We start from the raw sequence: 24,961 nt of genomic DNA, 5'->3' as shown, positions 1-24,961 counted from the left end.
AGCCTCCAGCTCATTCCTCTATTCCCTGTCTTCCAAGATAAAAATGTCCACACTGCTCATCTCCTCACCCCCAGCACTGTTTAAAACAAATCCATTTTTTGAGGCAGGGTCTGACTTCATAGTCCCAGCCAGCCTGGAACTTGCAGTGCAGATCAGAACGGCCTCAAACTCAGAGATCTGCCAGCCCTTGACTGCTGGTTAAAGGTGTGTGCCATCACACACAACCAAAGGTGGTGGTTCCGAAACACCAAGGAGAGGGATAGCAGGAACAAGGAGTTCCACCCCGGAGACTGTGGTGGCTTTCCTTACCTACCCAGTCCCCTGTCCTCTTCAGGAAAAGCCACACAAGTTCATCTTCATCAGCTATGCCCCCCCTTTCCCCACCCCCCCCCCCCCCCCCCAGACAGGGCCTTTCTGTGCAACAGCTCTGGCTGTCCTGGAACTCAGAGAGGTCCACCTGCCTCTGCTTCTGTGCTGGGATCAAAGGTGTGCGCCACCAGGCCCACCCACCCAGCTTTTTTTTTTCCATGCCCATCTTTTTTTCTTTTTCTTTTTTTTTTTATGGAGCTGAGGATCAAACCCAGGGCCTTGCTCTTGCCAGGCAAGTTTTCTACCACTGAGCTAAATCCCCAACCCCCCATGCCCATCTTTTGATCCAACACACATTTGTAGTGATTACTCTGCAACTATTTTTGCTTAATTCTTTTATTGGAAAAATGTATCTTAAAAGTCCACCAGGTTTTTAATATAAATTATGACTCTCAACCCATTCCAATCACTTAGTTAAGTGGCGGCGGCGGCATACACATTAGAGAAGGTAGCCCAAGGCAGGAGAGCAGCCAAGAGAAGACTGTGTCCAAACTAGTTAACAAAGGCTGGAGCTTGGCTTCACCCACACCTCATCCCCTCCTGTCAACCCCAGAGTCCACAGAACACTGTGACTGAATGTTCATGGCTTTCCTGGGAGCGTGCTGCCAGGAAGTGTTCATGTAGCCTCCAACTAATGAGCTCCTCTAGGGCAACAAGGTAGCTCCCTCCAGGGAGGCAGGCAGACCTGACTGGAACTGTGAGTAACTGGGAATGGGCGTCCACGAGCAATGCTAGAGCCTGAAAAACCACAGGAGCACACTGAGCTCCGGACAAACGGAAACCTGTCACTACGTGAGGGGTAACTGGATGGAGTCGGCAGGGGTGGATCGGTTTCCACAGCCCTGGCCCATTACCACACAACAAGCTTCCTATTACAGAGCTAATGAGACCCCAGCCCTCTCTTCTAGGACAGGCAGCAGCTCACCTGTCTTGTTCTGCCTTTCTAATCAGCCTGCAAAGAAAGGGCCAGAACAAAAGCCCCGAGGAAACAAAGGGCCTAAAGACTGCTCCTACAGTGCTTCAATCTAAGGCAGGATCTTCAGCCACGTGGTGAGTGACACTCAATCTTCCACACAAACTCCCTGAGTCTTACGCTGGGTTCAAGGACTCGAACACAGAGGGGCCCAGCACACGGGCGGCTTCTGAGCCCTCTTCTCCTATCCCAGCATACCCTGTTCATGTCTCCGAACTGTGGGAGGCCCTCTTGCAGAGATCAAAAACAGAGACACATCGTACACGTCTGTCACAGAGACTTGAGCCCATGCAAGCACAAGCATACATTCAGAGAAGATGCGCAGCTCCGCTGAGCCTGTTCTATGAGGGTGCTGGCTCACCCATGGCTCAGGATGAATAACCAGGCTTGGGGGGCGGGGGTGGGGGTGTGGAAATCACTTGAGAAAAAACATATCTTGACCTCTCAAGCTGCAGCTCTCAACTGTGGGTAACTGTGTCCCTAGGAGCCATTTGGCAATTTCCGGGGGCATTTTGGTTGCCACACTAGGGTGGGCCAGAGATGCTGTTGTTCATAGTATGCAGGACAGCCCTGATTACAAAGAATTACGCAGCCCAAACTGTCTGAACTGTTGGAGCAGAAAAGCTAGGCTTCCATAAAGGACTTAAGACCTGTGTTCCAAGAGTCCTTTCAATCTGTCCCTCACCACTGTCAATCCTAACAGGAAGTCCACCCTGAGATACAGCTCACTTTGCTACATCCTGGCTTTCACACAGAACTCCCCTCTTCCTTTCACCTGGCCAGCAGGGAGGCTGACAGAGGGCAGGCCAGGACGCTGAGGTCTTAAACAGAATGTGGTCAAACTAAGAGCCATTCCTCACCTCTTCTTCAATGGGCAACAATAAGGTTCCCAAAAGGGACAGGGCAAGGGCGGAGAGAGCAGCAGGATGGGGGGTAATTAAAAGAACTCATCTTAAATTAAAATTTTAATTAATTAAAAAAAGAATATTTCTGGGAAGCTATTAATACTACAGAAGCATGGGATTAGAGGTCTAACTGGAGCAAGACCCTGGCACCAGCAGAGAGACATGGAGGGCTGTGAGCTTATGGTCTAAAATCCAGCATGGACTGGGCAGTGGTAACCCCGCCCCCGACCGCTGCATTGCTTATTCTAGAAGGAAAGGGGGCAGCTGCAGACCCTCACCTACCTGCCTCAGTCAAAGAGGAAAGGCAAGAAGTTTAAACAGGTGGCACCCGACCTTCATTCAGGAGCAGGGAACTCATTCCAGGTTCCCAGAGAAGCCCCAGCTCAGATCTAGGGTGCCCAGAGCTTTGGCTGAGCACCTCTGGCCCACCAGCAAGTCACTTGGTCAGCCCTGCTGCCATGACCCCATCTCCAGGAGGGGTGGAGGCCAGAGGGCGTGGAGGGAGTCCAGCCCCCATGCCTTCTGAGGCACTTGTTAGGAAGAGGGGAGGAAGGAGCCTTGGGTCACTGGTTGTAGAAGGGATCTGGTGAGGGCGGCATTTCTTCTGGGCTGGACATGAAACGGGCACGCCAAGACTGTAGAGCCTGAATTTAAACAAACAAACAAAATCAACTCTTGGTCTCACGCCGTAGCCCAGGCTGCTTTCAAACACACAGCAATCCTCCTGCCTCGATTTCTGAAGTGCTAGGATTACAGGCATGAACCGAAGTGTCTGGCCAAACTTTTTCTTTTTAAAAAGGATGATCTGGAGATAGACACAATAGTAAACATCTATAGTCCTGGCTCTGGGAAATTTCTGAAAGGAAGATCCTAAATTTAAAGTCAACCTGGGCAACAAAGTGAATTTGAGTCACTTCAGCTACCGAAGAAAACAAAGCCTGAGAGAGAAGGCATTACACACACACACACACACACACACACACACACACACACACTATATACAGTGTATATATGTATATACATATATATGTATATTATATATATTGCACATCTTTGTGGGTGAGTACAAGGGAGACAGAGTCCTAACCTCAAATTTGCAAAAATCTGCCTGCCTCTGCCTCCCCAGTGCTGGGTCAAAGGTATATGCCACCATGCCTGGCCTATAGTGCACATTTTAAACTTGCCAGAAGGCTCTTTCCTCAATTTTTTGTTTTGTTTTGGGTTTTGTTTTTTGTTTTTCGAGACAGGGTTTCTCTGTGTAGCTTTGCGCCTTTCCTGGAACTCACTCTGTAGCCCAGGCTGGCCTTGAACTCACAGAGATCCACCTGTCTCTGCCTCCAGAGTGCGGGGATTAAAGGCGAGGACCACCACCACCACCACCACCACCACCACCACCACCACCACCACCACCACCACTGCCACCTGGCCCTCTTTCTTCGTTTTGTTTTTCGAGTCTGGGTACAATGTAGCCTACACTGACCTTGCCTTCACTATTTGTTGAAGAGAAGCTTAAACTCTTCTTCCTGCCTTGACCTCCAGTGTGCCACTATACTCCACCCACCCCTACCCCTCCCACCCCCCACCCCCACTCCTCCCACCCCCCACCCCCTGCCTTCCTTGTGAAGATCCTACATTATGATCCTGTGTTCTTGAATTTTCATCTCACTTCTCTTCACCCATTCACTTCTCACTCTTGCATCAGAGGATTAAGGGTCTGAGGCAGGGCATCAGGCTATGCTGGCACAGACACACACTTACCAGTCCCATGGGAGCTACAAGGCCCTAGAATTGCTCCACGGTCTGTCTCTGTTCCCCTTGGATCTCATCTGCTCCTGAACTGCACCTGTCTGTTGAAAAGCACATGTCTCCACATTCCATGACAAACAACAATTTACCCTGTGCCCCCAGGAGGAGCTTGACCTCATCTCTTTTCTGGCATTTTCAGACATTTGTCTGAAGAGTTTAAACGTGACCACCACCCTTCTCAGAGAAGTCTCATGAAGACCAGGTAAAAATGAGTCATTTACTAATGAGATTCCCCCTCACACACACACCAAACCACTCCAATATTTCTTTGTGAGTTTTATAACCAGTATTAAAAACTATGGCCACACCCATCCCCCTTACCAAGAGCAGAGATGCATCAGAGACATTATTTATAACTGGGCCTTTCATGGCCCAGGATTCCCAGTCACAATATGACTCACTCCGACACTGATTTAACAGGTTTTTGTTTTTTTGGGTTTTTTTTCCTATTTTGGATAGGGTCTCTAGGCCAGGCTGGCCTCAAACTCCCTGTGCAGGATGACCTTGAGCCTCTGATCCCTACCTAGTTCCTGAGTGCTGAGGTTACAGGTATGAGTCACCACACCCAGTTTCTGCAGTGCCAGGGATCAAACCCAGGGCTTCCTGCATCCAAGGCAAGCACTCTACCCACTGAGCTACGTCCTAGCTCTGATGAATTCTTAGTAAGGAGAGCTGTGGTTTGAGAAAAAAAAAACTACTACGACATATATTTCCCTCACTCAATGAAGCCCAGTATGGTAGCTGTAAAGAAGAGAGGAGCCAGGCCCTAGAGATCAGAAATGCACACCATTGGGGACCAGGCCTACAATCTAAGACTCTTGTCTCCCCATTAAGTATTCTGTTGGGTCCCTCGCTTGACTACACCCCCAAGTAAACCCCCCTCCCCTTATTACCATGGCAAGTCCATCTCCAGCCCCCATCTCTCCCGAGCCAATGTGAGTCAAGTGGACAAAATTCATGGGTTCCCCGATCATGGTGCGGTCAATCCGTCTTCTCCTCTTCTTCTGTTTGGAGAAGACAAGGAGTCACATATGCAGCCATTTCCTCCCGTGGAGGACGGGGAAGGAGTCTCGATTTGGCAGTGTAATGGGCAGACATCAGGGCAGGTGAGACAAAGTTGGAAGAGCAAACCAGAGACCTTGTCGCCAGAGTGGTGAGGACGGTGGTCTGCCGAGTGGACAGAGGACAGAGCAGAGACCCTGGGCACTGACAGGGCTGAAGTCCTACCTACACCCCATGCCCACCTCAGAACAGGAGCAGGTGACAGCTAGAGCTGAGCTCTTCTGTCACATAGGCCCCTTTATTGTACATGAGCATGCTTGCCCTGCCAAGGAAGGCAGATCAGAGATGGCCTGTCCACTTCACAGCACATGGGAACTAATTTCTGTGCGTGTGTGTCGGGGTGGGGACAGGACACTTACCGGCTGAGGCTTCTCGACCACGCAGCAGCCCAGTTTGTGCCAAAATTCACTCATATTCCCCGATGGTTCCAGCTTCGGGCCTCCGCCAGGGGCCCCAGGGGGCTCTTGTTCTGTACTAACCAGCCAGTCCTCACTCTCAGGTGTAACAACCCCTCGGTTCACACAGCTGGATGGCTCGGGAATCCTAGAGACCCTGAGCTGTGCGCGCGGTGAAGGTCAGAACCGGGAGCCACTAGAAGCATTAGCAAGAGGCTTGGGCAGGCACTGTCTCCTTTAGATGTGGGATCCTGAATTTTAGCAGAAAGAAGAAAAAAAAAAAAAAAAAAAAAAAAAAAGGTTAATGAGAAACATCCCCCAGACCTTCTGATAAGCCTCCATCTTCTCTCTCGGAGGTTCTACTACTGTACCCCAATACTGACCCCCTCCAAACATAGGGGGCTCCTGGTTGCTTTTTACAATGAATAGTGCAAAAAGACCATCAACAAGGTAAGGTGCAGTGACTCCTGGGACCAGGGAGGAAGGGGCTAAGGACTATGGATGAGACAGAGAAAACCAAACAGCGACAGAAATGAACAGTTAGGGGTGCTACCAACTTCAGCTCCCTTCTCCCTGGGTGGGGGCAGGCGGGGAGGGGCATGTGACTCTGAAGAGGAAATAGTGGTTTTTGCTCTCACAAACAAGGCCTCCGCCCTGCCCTCCCTTCTCTCTTACCTTGCCCCAACACCTAACTGTCCTTAGGACCACCTAGTTCCTGGGAGGCTAACTGCAGTGGTTTGGCCCTCAACAAATGCTTCTGGAGTGAGGAATGTCTTCCTGCTCACTCCAGCCTCCTCACTTGCCCCAGCTGCGGGCCAACGGCCTCCCAGAGTCCATTTCGAGTTAATATCTGACCTTGTGTAGGCTGTGTGTGCATGTCCTTTACAGGTAATGTGTGGAGTAGCTTCTGTCCTGAGGAATCACTTCGCAGCCTCCCCGCCCTTTCTCATGTGTCTCACGTGTGCAATTCAGTGTCTTACACCCTGCAAGGCTCAGGCCTCCCTGCCCCCTCCCCTCCTGCTCTGACCTGCTCTCTTCCTTCTTCCCACCACCTCCAAGCACCCAGTGAACCAGACGCAGGAACTTTCCAGTAGCACTTGTGTCCAAGGCAGGACTTTCTCCCCTTTTCCCTGCCGCCAACCTGGGGTGAAGGCCCATCTGAGTTTCCTCTACAGGGACTGTACTTCCCTGTCCTATAGCCCAGGAGTCCAATAGGGCAGTTCATGAATATTAAACAGTAGCATGAATGGGAATGGGCCTTTCCTCCAGGCTTGAGGCTGGAAGCTGGGAGCTCCATCAGCCTAGACAGACCAAAAAAAAAAATGGAGTTTTGTTTGTTTTGTTTTTTTTCTGTGTTGTTTTCTAGCAGCCTTGAGATGAGATCACTCAGTGGAACATAGCTTCTAGGGTAGGAAAGAACCCAAGAGTCTGGGCTTTCTTTCACTTCCCTTCCCACCCCTGGAAGGGGGGAGGAGTAACCAGGACTGGTCAGAACACAGCTGCCCAGAGAGGGGAGGCCTGGTCAGTGGGAAAGTCGGTCACAAGGCTTGTCATGATGGTGGCCGGGGTGAGGGATGGGGAAACGGGGAAAACAATAAAGAATCAGAGGAAACCCCCAACACTACCAGACAGTCCATACCGAGGCTGGCCTCTACCCAGGATTCTCCACCCTGCTCAAAGCTGAGTGGACAGGGGTGGCCAATGCTGGGAGCAGGGAAGAGGAGGAGGGAGAGGAAAGGGGCCCTGGAGGGAACAAGGACGTTTCTGTTTCTCTTCCAGGGACCTGACCACGCTGGGTGGAGGGAAAGTGTGTGTGGGACTTGGCACGAAACAACCGATGATGATGAGAAGTGACCAGGAGACTCCATTCCCTAGGACATTAGGGTCCCTGAAACTTGGAGGCGGAGTCAGCGTGTGAAGACAGGCCAGGGTCAGTGCCATAGTGTGGGGTGGGGGAAGAGGAACAAGGCCAGAAAAGGAAGTACTAGGCATTGGCCGTCACTCTGCTTTAAAGCAGCCAACGACTGGGATGGGGGACAAATGAGCGGGTGAGCTGAGGAGGGAGCCGTGCTGCATCCACTGCAGCCCCACAGAAAAAAGGAAGGAGACGGGAAAGGGAAGGGATCAAGGATTAGACCGCACAAAGCCACATCCTGACAGTGGGGGCCCTCTCAGTTCCACAAGAGATCCAGAACCTGGAATGACCATCTCCAAACCACCGTCACGGTCACGGTGGGCCTTCAGGACTAGAGAACCGTAGAAGGGGCAAGCGGGACGGGGGTGGGGAAGAAGAGCCGGGGAGGAAGGATGTACTCAGGTAGTTCCCGGGTCCTGTGGTAGCCCCAAACCGGTTTTCCCGGTCCCGCTGCCTCCAGCCCCAAGGCCTCCAACCCGCTGTCTGACAAGCCTTCACAAGAAGCAGCTGGAGAGAAAGAGACTTGAGAATGGTGTGGGCAAATGCTGGCTGTCAGCCCAGGGATGCAGCTGGTCCCTGCGTGGAGACCCTCCAGACACAGCGGGCTGCAGAGGGGCCCCGGCGAGACGAACGGGGCCCATTTTCAGCCGAGCGACAGACATCTGTTCTCGTACCAACCGGACCCTCACCCCAGGAAGGGGCTTCTGGGGACTTACGAGAAAGCGGGAGACCCTACTGTGGTCCCCTCCCCCAATGCCTCCCATCAGACTCCAGCTCTGTCCCCCACCCACTCGGAACTAAGACGGGACCCTCAGGGGACCGCTCTGGCTCTGTCACTGTTCTCCGCGGCGGCCTCGGTCTGGCTTAGAGCCCTTCCGGGCCCCGGCACCCCTCCGTTCTGTCTGGGACAGCAGGTCTCGGGGGCCAGTGGGCCGGCGAGGAGCCCCGGTCGCTTCCGCACCTCCCTCCCACCCGGCCGCACGCTGCAATCGCCGAGCCCCTGGCCTGTCCCCCGGCTTGCGCCGCCCGCGCGTGGACTGTGCCCGCGCCCTCCGTCCCCTCCCCGCCGCCCTCCCCTCCGTCCCCTCCCCGCCGCCCGCGCGCAGCCCGGCCCGCCCGGGCGCTCTCACCTGCGGCTCCCCGGCGTCCAGGCAGGCGGTGGCCGCTGCGGGCGGGGGCTCGCTCCGCCACTCCGGGTTCCCGGGCTGCTGCTCGGCACCGCGGGGAGTCGAGGGCGGGCCGGCAGAGGTGGGGCCGGCCGAGGGCGGAAACGCCGGCGACGCGATTACGAAACCCGCGCGGGCCGCGAGCCGAGCGCAGCGCTCCGCCCAGGCCTGCCCCGGGGCGCACGGCGTGGCCCGCGGGGGGGGGGGGGGACAGCGGGACGCCCCGCTGCGCCCCAAGTGCACCCGCAGCACCCCAAGTGTCTGCGCCGGGCCGGGCCTGCCCACCTGCCGCCGCCGGCGCAGAGGCGGCCGCGCGCTGGGGTCCTGTGCCAGCCTCCCCCAAGTGCCCTTGAGTCCTCCCAAGTGGGGAAGGAGGGCCGCTCTTGCTGCCCAGCGGGAAGACGTTTTAACCCGTACGTCTAAGTCGGGGGGCGATCAGCCGCTCGGCCAGCGCACCCCAGCCAGCTGGAGGGTGCTGGCGAGCAGGGGGTGCCGCGCGAGCCGGTGGCGAGGCTCCAGCCTGGGTGGCGTGTTCCGGAACCTATCATTCGAATTAGCCGAGTCAGGCCGAGAGGGGGCGGGGAGCGCTTCCGCCCTCGCTAGGAGGGGCTGCATTGCAGGGGAGACCCGGCGGCCCACTCTGTCACAGACGAGGGAGCAGGCGTGAGCAGACAAAGCCGTCTCGTCCCCCCCCGCCCCCCAACAGCTCCCTTCAGCAGCCGCCTCCTCTCCGGTCCAGAAGCGCCCCCCCTGCGCCCCCGAGGCATCCCCTCCGTGGTCGGAACACGCTAGTCATTCACTGGTAACAGGTAACCTAGACGAGGGGCGGCTTCTGGAGCTGGGGAGACCCCGGCGTGGGACTAGGTGGGGGACAGTTTTAGAGGAGAGAAGGGGCGCTACGAACAATGGGTAGCTGTTAGCAGGCTTCTATCTCTGTTGAGATCTCCATCTTATCATGGACCTAAGCACTCATTTCTAGCGCTTTACCTGTAATTATTTCTCGGCTTTTAGCTCTTCATTTCATGTATCCATTTTCCTATAATTTTTGCCCTGTGCTTCTAATGACTTCTGTCTAGTGTCTAGTTATCTGTATCTCCCTTTCCAAGCTATAATTTTTGCTGCCAGTTATTTGGTGAATCTTTATGCCTCCGATAATCCCTGTAGCCTCTGCTTCCTTCTATTTCCACCCTTCACTGGTGTCTGTTGGAAGGGAGTTTGGGGAGTAGGGTACTTTCCCCCCCCCTTTTTAAAATATGGGATACTATTGAGAATGATCCAGACCTTTAACAATCTCCCTGTCTCAGATTTTTTACTTCAAAGAGCCCTGAGGTAGGGCAGGTGGGGCAACTGTGGACTCGCCTGATGGCACGTTGCTCTCAGTGCAGCCCAGAGGAACCACTGACGAGAGCAAATTTTCCTTGGCAGCCCCTCTTAATTAGTGGGGAAGGTTGTGGCTGATAGGAAACCCTACAGCATCACCAGAGGTACCAGAGAGCTTCCATGTCCACCCTCCACCACCCCTCCTTAGACTGCAGGGGAGCATGACACAGCAAGGCCTGGGGAGTAGGCCTTGGATGCTCTTGGGGAGGGGTCTGGACAAAGGGGATTTGGGTGTGTCCGTGTGGCTTAAAGAGAGCGTATCTTTTTAATGTGTGTGGTTATTAATCGTTGTATCTCTAGGAACTGACAATGAAATTTAGAAGCTACTTTGCCTAAAATATCTGGATAATTCAAAATGGATGGCATTGGGGAACATTTATTAACATATTATTGTATCATGGCATCAGTCCCCATCTAGAGCCTTTAAGATAAAAATGGACCCGGGTTCAGTTCCCGGTACCCACATGGCAGCTCACAACTGTTGTGTCAGAAGATAAGAATATCATATGACCAATGCATATAAAACAAAATTAAATTATTTTTTATAAAAGATAAAAATAGGAAAAAAAAATGGGTGAAGAGCATTTAAGGAAGGGAAAGGGAAGGCAGCTTAAAAGCAGCCTGTCTTTTTCTTTTAACGCCACATATGCCTATGCGTCTGTTTTCTGGAACGAATTTGGGTCTCTGTACAGGTCTCTGGGCTGGAGATTTTCAGCTTTTTATTATTTCCTTTAAATATTTCCACACAATTTCATTTAAGTTGTTTTATTTCGAATTGGTTTTGTGTTTTGTTCATGTTCTTTTTGTTTGGGTTTTAAGGGGCTGTGGATTCAACGATGCAGCTCAGGCTAGGCTTGAACCCACAATCCTTGAGCCTCCTGAGTGCTGGGATTGTAGTTGTGTGCCACCACACCTGACTCTAGCTTTTTCAGTTTGGATGATAGTTCTGTCCGTCTATGATAAATTGTTTAGGCAACTATGTTATCCATGTTACACTTGTAAGGGAAGGAGTTGGTTTGTCAACACTGGCTTAAACATCCAGCTCATTCTCTGCTCTGTTTTTCAAAATAGTTTCTTGTAGCAGGCCTACATCAAACTCCTGATCCTCTTGCCTCAATCTGCCAGATGCTGGTGTTACAGGAATTCGCATATCCAGCTCTCTTATTATTCAGATTAGAACCACAGAAAGTAGTCAACAGGATATACTAAGAAAACAGTTACTTTGAGAACTACATTCTTAGCTGGGAGTGGTGGCACATGCCTGTAATCCCAGGACGCAGAGGCAGAGGCAGGGATTCCAAGTTAGAAGCCAGAACTTGGGTGACATGTCAAGACCTTGTTTAAGAAACAAAAATAAAACCACAAACAAATGTCTTTTTTCTGACAGGCTTTCATTGTGTAACCCTGGTTGGCCTCGAACTCACAGAGATCCGCCTGCCTCTGCCTCCCCAGCGCTGGGATTAAAGGCGTATGCCACCACCACCCGGTCAAAGCTCATAATGGGGCATGGTGGTATGTGTTTATCTTCCTGGCTCCTTGGAGGCTGAGGCAGGATTGCTGAGAGTACCAGGCCAGGGCTGGGGAGGGAGATAACTCAGTGAGTAAGGCCATCTCTACCCACCCAAGTGTGAGGACCTGAGTTGGAATCCTCAGAACTCACATAAAGTGGGGCGCAGGAATGCAGCTTAATTCCAGTCCTACAGCAAAATGGAAGGCCGAGGAGGAAGCCCCAGGCGCTCCCAGCCCAGCTTGCCTGGATTACAAGGTCAAACAAGAAGAAAGTTCTAGGACAGCCAGGGCAACATAGTTGAGACCCTGTCTCAACAAAATTTAAAACAAAAAAAATTTTTTTTTCTCATTTTAAGTCAGGTGTGAGGGTGATGTCTGTGATCTTAGCACCCAGAAGCCGGAAGTTGTGACTAGAGAGGATCTTGAGTCCCAGGCTAGCCTGGGCTATATAAGTTTCTGCATAGCCTGGGTTACATAGCTAGACCCTAGCTCAAAAGAACAAAAATATTTTTTTTCCTTTTTCCTAATGATTCTGTTGGTTTTGTTTGTTTGTTTGTTTTAAAAAGAGCTTATTATGTATTCTGGGTGTCAGAAGGATCAAAAGTTCTAGGTCAGCCTCTGCTACTTCAGTTCTTAGGCTACCTGAGACATTGTCTTTGAGAAACAGTCTATCATATGCCCTGCGTTATAGGAAGGTCACTCTATAGGAGACTTATAAGGGATGGTTGTTTTTTTTTTTTTTTTTTTTAAGAGTCAGCTAGCTAGGCAAAGCCTGGTGATGTAATAAACTTCCCTGATAAGCAGAGTACTTCAGTAACAGCCTGACTTCTAAGGCTTGCTCTTTGCAGTCCCAGACCTTAGCAGGGATTGGTTGGATAAAAGGTGTTATAGGTACAGTCATGCTTGCTAGCTCTGTGCAAGTTACCATGGAGATGATCAGAGCTGAGTTCATAGGGCAGTGACCTCACCTTTCTACAAACTCCTTGGCCTTGCTTCAGTCCCGGAATCACGCTCTTGTTAAACTGCTTCTCTGTTGAGTAATGTTCAGTTCCCAGGGGCTTATTTTGGAGCTTGATGAGAGAAGGGGGGAGGGACGAGAACAGAGACAGAGAGGAGAGAACAGAGACAGAGGGAGAGAGGAGAAAGGAGAAAGGGAAGGAAGAGGAAGGAAGGAAGGATGGATGGATGGACAAATGAAATAAACCCAGAATTTGCTTTTTTAAGTCAGGTATCCTGAATCACGCCTGTAACTCCAGCATTTGGGAGATGGAGGCATTTTGAAGCTAGCCTGAGCTATGAGACCTTGCCTGAAAAAAAATTTATTTGTTATTATTTTGCTTGCTTTGTTTTGTTGGAGCCAAGGTCTTGCCCAGCCTGGACCCAAACTCATACTCCTCAGACTTCTGCCTGAGCTTCTTGACTGCTGTGCACACCTTTAGTCCCAGCATTTGGGAGGCAGAGGCAGGCGGATCTCTGAGTTCCAGGCCAGCCTGGTTTGTTTGTTTATTTGTTTTGGTGGGGTTTTGTTTGTTTGTTTGTTTGTTTTGTTTGTTTGAGACAGTGTTTCTCTGTGTAGTTTTGGTGCCTGTCCTGGATCTCACTCTGTAGATCAGGCTGGCCTCGAACTCCCAGAAATCTGCCTGGCTCTGCCTCCTGAGTGCTGGGATTAAAGGCATGCACCACTACCACCCAGCCACCAGCCTGGTTTATAAAGCAAGTTCTAGGACAGCCAGAGCTGTTAAAACAGAAAAAACGCTGTCTTGAAAAACCAAAAAAAAAGGGCTGGAGAGATGGCTCAGAGGTTGAGAGCACAGACTGCTCTTCCAGAGGTCCTGAGTTCAATTCCCAGCACCCACATGGTGGCTCACAGCCATCTGCAATGAGATCTGGTGCCCTCTTCTGTGTACATAATAAATAAATAAGTCTTTAAAAAGAAAAGAGAGAGAGAGGAGAGAGAACCTGAGTTCAAATCCTCAGAAGCCAAATGAAACTGGGTATGGCTGCCTACATCTGCAGCCACAGAAATATGGGAGGGTGGAGACAGAAGGATCGCTGGACTTGTTGGCTACCAGCCTAGCTCCAGGTTCAGAGCGACCTGTCTCAAGGGAACAGGGCGCGTATTGATAGAGCAGGACACCTGCTGTCCTCTCGCCTCCTTCCACATCCTCAGGGGTGTGAGGCCCTGTGTATACCTGTGTCTGTCTACCCTTGCACAAGGCTAAGGGGAGAAGGCAAACTCTGCAACACCAGGTGTGCGGTCCACAGCTGGAATGCCACTCTGGAGACTGAGGCAAGAAGATTGCCAGAAGTTTGAGGCCCAGCTGGACTACATACCAAGTAACAGCCGGGGTTACAGGGGAATACCCTGTCTCAAAAAACAAACAAAAACAGCCCCAAAGTTCCAGCCTGGTGTGGTGGTGGTCCATTCCTGTAATTCCAGCACTGTGGATGCCTTTGCATGAAGGCTTCGTACTCAAAGTCAGCCTGAACTGGAATTGAGTTTGAAGCGAGACTCAAAACCAAACCCACTTCTGGTCTACCCACTGACCATTTAGACCCCGCATTTCCTGCAGATTGTGTTCTAGGTTAATTTTCCTACTTTGGTAGAGACATTTCACTTCATTTAGGGACAGTTTGGAACCTACTTAAGGCCACTTTTTAGGAGTCATGGGCTGGTAAGGGCTGAGAGTGTGTTCCAGAAAGGCTTTTTGAAGCTCTGGCTTCTATTTTTGGTGGCAGTTGGAATGTTCTTTTTGCTCCTTTGGGAACATTTAACCTAAAGCTTCTTGCCCTTTCCTGGCTAGTAAATAATCCATGGAGCCTCCAGAGAACTCTACTGGTCACACAGAGTCAGGGAGGTGTGGGTTGGATGAGCAGCAAAGGTGTTACAACTGATCGTTCAAATGTGGAAGGAGTTGGGCATAGTGGCATATGCCTTTAACCCCAGAACCCATCGGCTCTTGGTGAGTTCAGGGCCAGACTGGTCTGCATAGAGAGACCCTGTGTCCAGAAAAAGCTGAGATTCTGTCAAGGTGCCATTTCCTTCTGATCTCAACTTTGTTTCCTTACCTGGTAATTCCAACCTGGTTGTTCTCTGTGGTCAGATTTTCTCTGTCGTGTGGATCAGAGGGAAAAGACCCTGCTGTAGTAGAACAAAGTTCTTCTAGCATCTGGGTTGGTTCTGGGAAGAGCTAGGTCAGAGAGATATAATGAAGACTTGTCACTTGGGGGACAAATGTGTGAGTAATGAGGTATTCACTATGCTAGTGAGGGCAAATTAATATTTATATGTAAGGTCTAGCTCCTGCTTTGCCCGAAAGTAGATGTGTTTGTTTGGTTTTTGTTTGTTTTGCTTTTTGGGGGGAGGGTGTTTTTTGTTTTTGTTTTGTTTTTGAGGAATGGTCTCTTTGTGTAGCCCTGGCTGTCCTGGAATTCACTCTGTAGACCAGGCTGATCTGGAACTCAAGAGATCCACCTCTGCCTCCTGAGTGGTGGGATTAAATCCAACCTAGTAGGTGGATTTTTACCCATGGAGGAATTTTTGGTCCCTTTAAGTAGATAAATACATAACACATATCCAGTCCATCGTGAGCTGTAACCAAAACATGATGGGGTCAGTGAAAACTTGGGGAGGCGCTGGGGCAACTGCTCTGTGGGTTATGTCCTGGAAGAGGTGAGTTTATAGTCGAGTTTAAAGGCAAGAAGAATAGAACATGGCATGGGAGACCTTTACAGAAGCCTCATAATTTACTAGACAGACTTGAAGAAGCCAAATACTTGGTTCTGGAAATGTGTAGGGTCCTTGACTAGCACGTGCCAAGTCCTGGCTTTGATTCTCAGCACAGTTAATTAATTAATTAATCCCAGTTACTCAGGAGGCTGAGGCAGAAAGATTTCAGGTTCCAAGTTGGACTGGGCAAGTCAGTAAGATCCCGTCTAGAAGTAAAGGTAAAAAGAAGGCCTAGGGTATAACTCAGGGTTAGAACATTTGCCTAGCACACCCAGCATCTGTTAACCCCTCAAAACCACACACAAACAAGAGTGGGGCCAGGTTTCGGAAATCAAACCTGAGAGTCGAGAGATACAGTTCCTGCCCACTGTGCATAAGGCCCAAGGTATATTACTGCAGGAAAAATCAGAGCCAAGGTAAGCCTGATGCAGTAGGCAGGGTCTGGCCCACCGGAGATGGGGAGGAGCTAGGGGCAGAACGGTAACCGGAAGAGTCCCTGGTACTTGTCTTAGAAAACTTGGTTCATTCACCGGAACAAACAAAAACCGAGCAGCTTAAGCGAGGGAAGGCTTGGGGCGAGGACTTGCTCTAGCGGGAAGACTAACAAGTGATTTGCTCTTCCCCAGGGAAGTATGAGGGATCCTGTGAGTAGCCAGTACAGCTCCTTTCTTTTCTGGAGGATGCCCATCCCAGAACTGGATCTGTCGGAGCTGGAAGGTCTGGGCCTGTCGGATACATCCACCTACAAGAGCAAGGACGGCAACGTTGGCCAAATGGGCGCTCAGTCGACCGGAGCGGAGCAGAAGAACCCTGGAGATGATCCCCTCCTCGAGTACAGCACCTTCAACTTCTGGAGAGCTCCCATTGCCAGCATCCACTCCATCGACTTGGACTCGCTTTAAGGCCAAAATGTCTCTCTCCCGCCCTTACCCCCATTGCCGTCCCCTTTAAGAGCCTTCCTTCCTTTCCCAGCCTTTCCGGGTTTAATCTTGTCCTCTTCCCTCTCTTGTGCTGGTGGTGCCGATGAATCTGCCAATTGAATTGTATGTTTGTATGTATGTACGTATTTATTTATCTATTTATTTATTTATCTATTTATTTATTTATCTGCCTGCTCCATGTCTCTCAAAAGCCTTCTAGGCACAAAGTCAATGGAGTACTAGAACATAGGGTTTCTACCCCCAACACCAAGGGTATTAACTAGTCCCAGAAAACCATCCTTATTGGGGGCACCAGAGAGAAGTACAGTTGTGCAAAATGGGACACTGATTTTTTTTCTTTATTACATTTAAAGATTCCTTGATCCTCCCTAATTTCCTGCATGGAGCTAATAAGCAAGTATTTCTTCAAGAAGTAGTGAGAACCTGGGACTTTTGAGATGCTTTCTACAAACAGGATTCCTAAAAGGCTAAGGCAGGAAGCTCTGTTTCTTTTTGTGGTTCATTCTCTTCCCCAGAAATGTGGGGGTAGTCATGGGCACAGGAGGAAATAATGCATCCTGGAGAATGGAAGTGAGGAAAGGCATGGAATCATTTCAGAAGTAGTTCCTTCAACATCCACCTCACAACTGCTCCCAGCTGTGGGTTGGAAACTTTCAGAAAATCAGATTTCAGTCTTCATGTGGGAAACCTTAGTATTAGGAGAATCCATAAACGGCAAAAGATGTATATGCTGGAAAGTGAAAGCAGAGTAGTGGGATGATTTATATAAAACTATGATTCAGCCCTGGAACAGGCAGAGTGTTCTTAGTATCTCAGCTTTGCCTTTCTGTAGTTGCGGTATGTGATAGGATCAGTGGTTCCTGGGCATAGTTCTTCAGCTACTGTAAGACCGGGAAATAAACAGTTCTATTCAGACCCTACACCTGTCCCCATTCCTTCCAAAGTCATTGCTGCTGGTTTGTGCTGCCATTTACTCATTTATTTAATAAAGACATTCAATCCGAAGTCTGGTTCTTCGTTTTCTCTCTTCTCTGTGAAGTACTACAGATCTCGGATTCACTCAAGCTTCCACATTCAGCTCTTCCTTTGTCTTTCTGATGCTGACTTGGGGGAAGACCGATTTGGGATGGATGTAGCTCAGTGGTAGGAGTGCTTGCCAGGTATTTACAAGGCCCTCCTGGAGTCCCTCAAAAAGCAGCCAGTGCTCCTACACCCCAAGCCACATCCCCAGCCCATTCTTTCTTTGTTTTCGAGACACGGTTTCTCTGTGTAACAGTTCTGGCTGGACACTTGCTTTGTAGACAGGATTGACCTGGAACTCACTAAGATCCGCCTGCTTCTGCCTCCAGAGTGCTGGGATTAAAGGCGTGATCAAAAATGCCCAGCAGCACCCCAGCCCATTCTTAACTTATTTTTGACTTATTTGTATTTTGTTTCTTCATTTTTAAAATTTTTTTGAGGCTTAGTCTCACTAGCTCTGGCTGTCCCGGAACTCATTATGTAAACCAGACTGGCCTTGAACTGACAGATTCACCTGCCTCTAAAGGGGTGCCACTATGTCCACCTTGTTTAAATTTGGGGCCTGGAACTTGGACCTTGAATTCAAAGATCTCTCTGCCTCAATTAGAGGCTTGTCTGTTGCTGATTTTTATTTTTTATTTATTTATTTTTGGTTTTTCGAGACAGGGTTTCTCTGTGTAGCTTTGCACCTTTCCTGGATCTCACTCTGTAGACCAGGCTGGCCTCGAACTCACAGAGATCCGCCTGCCTCTGCCTCCCGAGTGCTGGGATTACAGGCGTGCGCCACCACCGCCGGGCTATCTGTTACTGACTTTTGAAGGGCTTTTTTCCCTCAGTCCATTCATCATTTAACCTGATGAGTAGAAACCAAGAAAAGCTGGTATATGAAGTGACTTAAAGGATATGCAACTTCATGCCTCATCCTCTTCCAGCCGCCCCCAAAAGTTTTAAGTTTCTCTCCCCTTGGAAATCTCTATATTCAGGCTACAAGTGGCCAGGTGTCTGGTCGGGCAGGTGTCCGGCTCACGTGCACGTCCAGGGATGTCCCGAACCGTCTCGCCGAGGTTGAGACAGGAAGCAGACCCCCTCCAACCCTCAGGCTAGCCCCGCGGAGAACCAGGGGGTAGGCAGAGCGCACTCTGCAGACACCCACCGGGGACCGAGTCTCCCTGCACGCCTTGGCGCCAAAACTAACCATCTCGGCCCGTCCCCTGCCGGAACTATGCCTCACGTAAGCCACGTAATCAGTGATCCTGCGCCTCGCCAAGTAGTCCCGTTCAGGATGCCCTCAGCACACGCTTTCCCAGCTCAAGAGGTCCTCAGTAGGAAGCAGTCGGCCTCCGAGGTGCGTTACCGTCTTGCCCGGAGGGCAAAATGGGTTTTCTAACCCATCCCGTTCAGATTCCTCCGCCAGGCGGCATAGTCACCGGGTCTCCACTTCCGGGTCCGCCATTTTACTGCCTCCATTTCTCCGCGAGGGGGGGGGTAAAGGTCCCCCAAATATGCATATGTGAAAAGGCCGAAAAGTGACGGCCACTGGCAAGGAGTCTTTCACTAGAGAAAGGAACGGGACCAAACTGGCGGGCCCAGTGAGAGCGAAGCCGGCAGCGCTCGGGACGAGGTGAGGGGGAAGGAGACGCAGGGTTCCGGAGCGCCCGGACCGCCGGGGAAGGGGCTGTGAGCCGTGGGCGCGGGCCGGCAGACTGCCGGAGCGGGGGTGGCAGCCGGGGCAGCGGGACACAGAGGAAGGGGATGCCGTCGGGAGGAAGGGGAGGGGACTGGAAGGAGGTGAAGGGGGTGGGTGGAAGACCTGGGGCTGGGGAGCCGGACTGCGGGAAGCCAAGGCCACGGAGGTGACCACCAGGGGGCGGCGTGGAGCAGAGGTCCAGGCTGCGGCGAGCCTCAGCGTTGGGGCTCCCTCTTGCAAGTTGGCGCCCGTGTTTGGCAGACAGAGCGCTGGTGTGAAGAGCTGACGGGTATTTGACTGAGGAGGATGCGGACACTTTGTATTTCTGGGTTTAGTAATAACGCGAAGCCTTTAGTAAGTTCATAATCTGAACGAGAGCCGTCGTGGCCTTAGATCCAGTTCTTACACAGATGTTTGAACAGCTGGCCGCCCAGTGGGGGCCCATGCAATTCAAAAAAAGGAATGAAACTATCCATAGAATTTTTTTGTTTTGTTTTGTTTTTCGAGACAGGGTTTCTCTGTAGCTTTGGAGGCTGTCCTGGATCTCACTGTGTAGACCAGGCTGGCCTCGAACTCACAGAGGTCCGCCTGCCTCTGCCTCCGGAGTGCTGGGATTACAGGCGTGCGCCACCACCGCCCGGCTAGACCGTGAATTCTTTAATTGCTGTTTTTTCCCATTAGTGTGCTTCTGATCTCAGATTTCCTCGAGGCATCTCCTTTGCCTCCCACTTCCTGTAAAGGCTTTTCTGTAGTTTCTGGCGTAAATAGTTGAGGCTCACTAAGCAGCTCAGAATGACCACCTTGCAGCTGTCCTCTTGCCTCAGCCCTTGGAGTGTTAGGATTACAGAGGTGTAGGCCAGGCCGGCCTCAAATTCACATAGCTCCACCTGCCTCTGACTCTCTGGGATCAAAGGCCTGCGCCACCGCGGGAGACTGTAATGTGTTTTTGTTCGTGCTTTGATAAGGAGGAGTAAACCACCACACCCAAATTGCTGGATAAACACAAGTGATTACTTTCTGGACGTGGAGCCCTTTGTCTAGTGCTCAGGCACTCCATGGTTATTAAAACATTTATTGAAAGTCCTTAAAACTAAGTATGGTGGCACACGCCTGTAATCCCAACACTCAGCACTTGAGAAGAGGTAGAAGGATCCAGGTGTTCAAGGCCAGCCTGTGCTACTTGTGCCTCAGATGAGAAAACAAAACAAAACACAAAATAGTTCTCTGCTTGCTTGGTGTTTTATTCACCTGCAGATCCCCTGGAGACAGGACTGGGGTGTAGCTCGGGGGTAGCTGTGTGTCTAGCATGCCTGTTGCCCTGGATTCAATCCCTGGCACAGAGGGACTAGAAAGAAAGAAAAAAGGGTCTTAGGATACTGATTAGACCAGATTTCCTGTGAGGCACACCCTATAAAGGAGAGTAGCCCCCTTTGTAGAGCTCTGAGCGTTGGAATTGTCTAGGTTGGGCCAATGAGATAATTTAGTAGATAAAAGCTGCCACGCCTGACTGAGTTTGATCCTTAAGACTCACAGACAGGAGCAAGAGAGAACCAACTCCTATGGGTTGTCCTCTGGCCTTCACGCTGTGGTGAGTGAATACCACAGAAGTGCATACATATCAATAAATGAATTTTAATTGCTCATGTTACTCCCTAGTCTTAGGGTTCACACAGCCTTGGTGTGGCCGTGCTGGAAGAATGACCCACGACCCTTCCCACAATGCTCTTATTTTACTTAAAAAATTTTATTATGTGTGTGTGTGTGCATGTACACACATTCGTGCATGTGGAGGTCAGAGACAACCTAGAGATTCAGCTCCCTGTGATGTGGAAACTGGGGATCTAACTCAAGGTCATCAGGCTTAGCAGCAGACCACCCACTGAACTGTATTATCTCACTGGTCCCCCAAATACTGTTATTTGTAGGTGCATTTTAATTTAGGTAGGTACTTCCAGTTAAATCAGGAGCGGGCGCACAGCAAAGAGCCACAAAGGACAGGTTTCTAGACCATTTTCCCAGAATACAAGGAGGAACCAAGGATGGAAGACATTCCCATGGATAACCAAATATAAGAACTGGTTTCCCTTAACCGGGCGGTGGTGGCGCACGCCTTTAATCCCAGCACTCGGGAGGCAGAGGCAGGTGGATCTCTGTGAGTTCCAGGACAGCTAGGGCTACAGAGGGAGATCCAGGACAGCCAGGGGTACACAGAAAAACTGTGTCTAAAGACAAAAAAGACAACCATTTCCCTAGCTCTGGGTAGTGGCTCTTTTGGAAGGTCCAGCACTGGTAACTCTGCTCCCTCGTTGGTTTGAAAGGGGATTTTGTGACACGTAGGCAACTTCCAACTCACCATCATCCTGATTCGGGTTTCCCAGAGTGCTGGCATTCCAGGCAAATGTCATCATGCCCATTGTGACTTCATTTGTCTTTTGACGCTCTCCCCTCACCATGCTTGTCTCGAAACAGTTTTCTGTGAAGACAGCTTTGATAGAGTTGTTGATCTCAGCTGTCCCTCTTACCATAATGATCTGTTCAGAGTGCTCTGATCTGACCCCGTGTTGGGAGAGTGACAGGTGTCAAGGGTTAGTACTAATAAAACCTTCATAGTTAATTTTAAGCAGATAAGAGTTATAGACGGAATGGCTTTAGATCTTGTTTGGGAGTTCTCTTTCTCCTGCGGGGGCAGCCCTAGCATCTCAGATATGCTGCTTCTCACTTTGTTTTGTTGAGGTTGTACTTCTACAGATGTTAGCATCCAACAATGAAAAAGCTTCACAAGGGCTGGAGAGATGGCCCAGAGGTTAAGAGCACTGCTTGCTCTTCCGGAGGTCCTGAGTTCAATTCCCAGCAACCACATGGTGGCTCACAACCATCTGTAATGAGATCTGGTGCCCTCTTCTGGTGTGTAGGGATACGTGCAGACAGAACACTGTATACATAAAATAAATAAATCTTTAAAAAAGAAAAAGAAAAAGAAAAAGCTTCACAAAAACACAACCAACAAGAGCGTATGTTTAATGAGAACTAGCTTGAAAATAAGTATTGTTTATAGGTATATTCTTACTTAAGTGGTCAGCGCCCAATACCTTTTAATTATTAGAAGCGCTGCTTGGAGTGCGCAGTGTTAGGGCATGTCTAATTATCTTTGTTTAAAGCAACTAACTAGTCAGTACAGTTAGGAGCACATGAGCACAGGTCTGGGAAAAGGAAGCACCACTAACAATTCTAGCTTGGCCCCGAGCATAGATCCTAAACCATGCATCTTAGCTAATATAGTACATCAGACATATAAATACAGCTAACATGTAAAGGAGCCAGCAACATTTGGTAATCATTACACAGAACTACAGAAATCTTCTATATAGCAGCTCAGCTTGTGCTCATTAAGCAAAATTTGGAGTCTTTAGTTCCCTAGGTCTACCACACCAACAAAATCCAATGTTAGACCTTCACAAATGTGATTTAGTGACAGCAGCCACAGACTCATTTCTGGTGTGTGTTTCATAGGTAAAAACAATACTTTCATTCTGAGGCCAGTAGATGGAGATCAAGGTTTCAAAGAGCAGGATCAACCAAATGACATACTCTTTATTTGAACAGTAATGATCTTTTAAAATTAATTAATATACGTAAATTTTGCTTTTGTTTTTTGAGACAGGGTTTCTCTGTGTAGCTTTGCGCCTTTCCTGGAACTCACTCTGTAGCCCAGACTGGCCTCGAACTCATAGAGATCCGCCTGCCTCTGCCTCGCAAGTGCTGGGATTAAAGGTGTGAGCCACCAAAACCAACCAGCTATAATTTTTTTTAATGTAGGAGTGCTTTGCCTGCGTGTCTGCCTCCATGCCAGAAGAGGGCAGTCTCATTACAGATGATTGTGAGCCACCATGTGGTTTCTGGGAATTGAAGTCAGGCCCTCTGGAAGAGCAGCCAGTGTTCATAAGGGCTGTCCTGGAATTCGCTCTGGAGACCAGGGTGGCCTTGAACCCAGAGATTCACTTGCCCCTGCCCCTCAAGTGCTGGGATTAGAGTTGAAAAGAAATCTTTAAAAAGAAAAAATATTATCTTGCTAGCAGTGGTGACACATGCCTTTAATCCCAGCACTTGGGAGGCAGTGTGAGAGGTGGGGGGCTCTCTTTGAGTTCAGGGCCAGTATGGACTATGAGATCCAGGGCAGTCAGAACTATACAGAGAAACCTTGTCTCAAGAAAGAAAGAAAGAAAGAAACAAACAAACAAAAATCTTAGCAAAAAATCAGAGTTCCTTTAAGTTTCTGTTTATGTCTTTTTTTTTTTTTTTTTTTTTTTTTTGAGCTGAGGATCGAACCCAGGGCCTTGCGCTTGCTAGGCAAGTGCTCTACCACTGAGCTAAATCCCCAACCCTTATGTCTTTAAATGACCACTTTGCAAGCAATTATTCTAAGGTGATTTTAGTACATCTGACATGCTCTGTATTTGTGACTAAAATATGCAGAGTGGAACCTACATATTACATAGACATTTGAAGAGTTAAATACATGTAAATTTAGAACATGCAAAGGGACCGCTAAGTGTTCTGTGTTATGCAATGTGCATTATATCTGGATTGTCAACATGTAAGATAGCCAGTGAAATTCTTTGACACATAGAAACTCCATCTCAGAAAAATAAAAATTTAAGACAGGGTTTCACATGTAGCTTTGGGTTGGCCTGGACACAGATCCATCTGCCTCTGCCTATACCTGTGTACATGTGTCTGCTTGTCTGTATGTGCACCATGTGCATGCAGTGCTCATGGAGACCGCAGAGAGAATCAGATGTCCTGGAACTCCAGTTCCAAGGAGTTGTAAGAGGCCTAATGTGGGTGCTGGGAACTGAACCCGGGTCCCCGGCAAGGGCAGCAGCTGTTTTTCCTCTCCAGGCCGTCTCTCCAGCCCCAGTATTTATTGACTTTTAATTATGTCGTGTGTGGGTGTGTGGGTGGAGGTAAGAGGGGTGCTGGTCCCATGGAGAGAGTTACAGGCCCCAAACTGGAGCTCCTGAAAGAGCAGTGCGTCCCTCAACTGCTGAGCCATCTCTTTATCGTCTTAAAAAGATTACATTAACTGATAGATTGATTTGAGGGTGGGAGTGTACATCCTTCAGTATTCATGTGGAGGTCAGAGGACAACTTTCAGGACCCTGCCCTCTCCGGTCACCGTGTGAGTCCTTGGGATGGAGCTTTAGCTGTCAGGCTTGTGGTAAGTTCCTTATGTGCTGAGCCATCTTGCTGGTATAAAATCTCTGGACTGAAGAGATGGCTCAGTGGTTATGAGTTTGTACTGTTTTTGCTGATTTTGGTTTTTAGCAACCAAATAAGGCGGCCCAAATCCACCTATAACTACAATTCTGAGGGACTGTCTCCCTCTTCTGACCTCCAAGAGCACATACCCACAGATACCAGGAACACACAACTTTAAAAGTAAATATTAAAAAGATAAAAATATAATAGCCTCATTCATAGCATTACAACAAAATGTATTTTTTTATTAGCAACTAGGCTAATAGCAAAATTAGTCCACTTTGACATTCAGAAAATATATGTATATTCCATATGAATCAAAGCCCAGAAATCATGCAAAAATATCTCTATATACAAGCCAATCCTAAAATGTATGTTTTATATTTACATTTTAAAATTGCAAGCAAAAGCAGTTTAGAAATTTTCTGAGAACCAGATCTAGTGGCGCACACCTTTAATCCCAGCGCCAGCACCAGGTGGATGGATCTCTGTGAGTTCAAGGCCAGCCTGATCTACAGAGCAAGTTCCAGGACAGCCAGAGCTAGATAATAAAGAAACCCTGTCTCAAAACAGCAACCAAAAAAACAAACAAACTTTTTTTTTTTTTCTGAGCAATTAACATTTTTTTTCCTTTACTTTTTTTTTTGGTGGGGGGGCAGGCCGGTTTTCAAGACAGGGTTTCTTTGTGTAGTTTTGGTACCTGTCCTGGATTTCATTCTGTAGATCAGGCTGGCCTCGAACTCACAGAGATCTGCCTGGACCTGCCTCCTGAGTGCTGGGATTAAAGGCTTGCGCCAGCCCCACCTGGCCAACAACATATTTTTAAATGTAACCATCCTTCAAA

At 49.5% G+C, this 24,961-nt stretch overlaps 3 protein-coding genes across 5 annotated transcripts in view; 2 read left to right on the top strand and 1 right to left on the bottom strand.

Moving 5' to 3' along the window:
• Nucleotides 1-687: 687 nt before the first annotated feature.
• Cdc42se1 (CDC42 small effector 1) lies at nucleotides 688-9,235 on the bottom strand. Its single transcript, XM_036189528.1, has 5 exons — nucleotides 8,556-9,235; nucleotides 5,475-5,761; nucleotides 4,947-5,057; nucleotides 4,006-4,094; nucleotides 688-2,891 (listed from the first exon to the last, which is right to left on the bottom strand). Exons 2-4 carry the CDS (start codon nucleotides 5,526-5,528, stop codon nucleotides 4,020-4,022), a joined length of 240 nt encoding a protein of 79 aa, XP_036045421.1. The 5' UTR covers nucleotides 5,529-5,761; nucleotides 8,556-9,235; the 3' UTR covers nucleotides 688-2,891; nucleotides 4,006-4,019.
• Mllt11 (MLLT11 transcription factor 7 cofactor) lies at nucleotides 8,812-17,071 on the top strand. The gene is made up of 2 exons (XM_036189527.1): nucleotides 8,812-9,400; nucleotides 15,837-17,071. The coding sequence occupies exon 2, from the start codon at nucleotides 15,843-15,845 to the stop codon at nucleotides 16,110-16,112; it is 270 nt and encodes an 89-aa protein (XP_036045420.1). The 5' UTR covers nucleotides 8,812-9,400; nucleotides 15,837-15,842; the 3' UTR covers nucleotides 16,113-17,071.
• A 1,358-nt stretch (nucleotides 17,072-18,429) lies between these two features.
• Gabpb2 (GA binding protein transcription factor subunit beta 2) overlaps nucleotides 18,430-24,961 on the top strand; it is a 33,324-nt gene continuing 26,792 nt past the window's right edge. For 2 of the 3 annotated variants that reach the window (XM_036189524.1, XM_036189526.1), the window contains exon 1: nucleotides 18,430-18,792. The gene's annotated coding sequence lies outside the window, so the exon portion shown is untranslated. The remainder of the gene's footprint in view (nucleotides 18,793-24,961) is intronic. The other variant, XM_036189525.1, reaches the window with a different exon arrangement.

The sequence above is a fragment of the Onychomys torridus genome, chromosome 6 (genome assembly GCF_903995425.1).
Source record: "Onychomys torridus chromosome 6, mOncTor1.1, whole genome shotgun sequence".
NCBI classification, from domain to species: Eukaryota; Metazoa; Chordata; class Mammalia; order Rodentia; family Cricetidae; genus Onychomys; species Onychomys torridus.
Note: the sequence above shows the minus strand (reverse complement) of the source record. Positions and strands in the feature narration are given on the sequence as shown.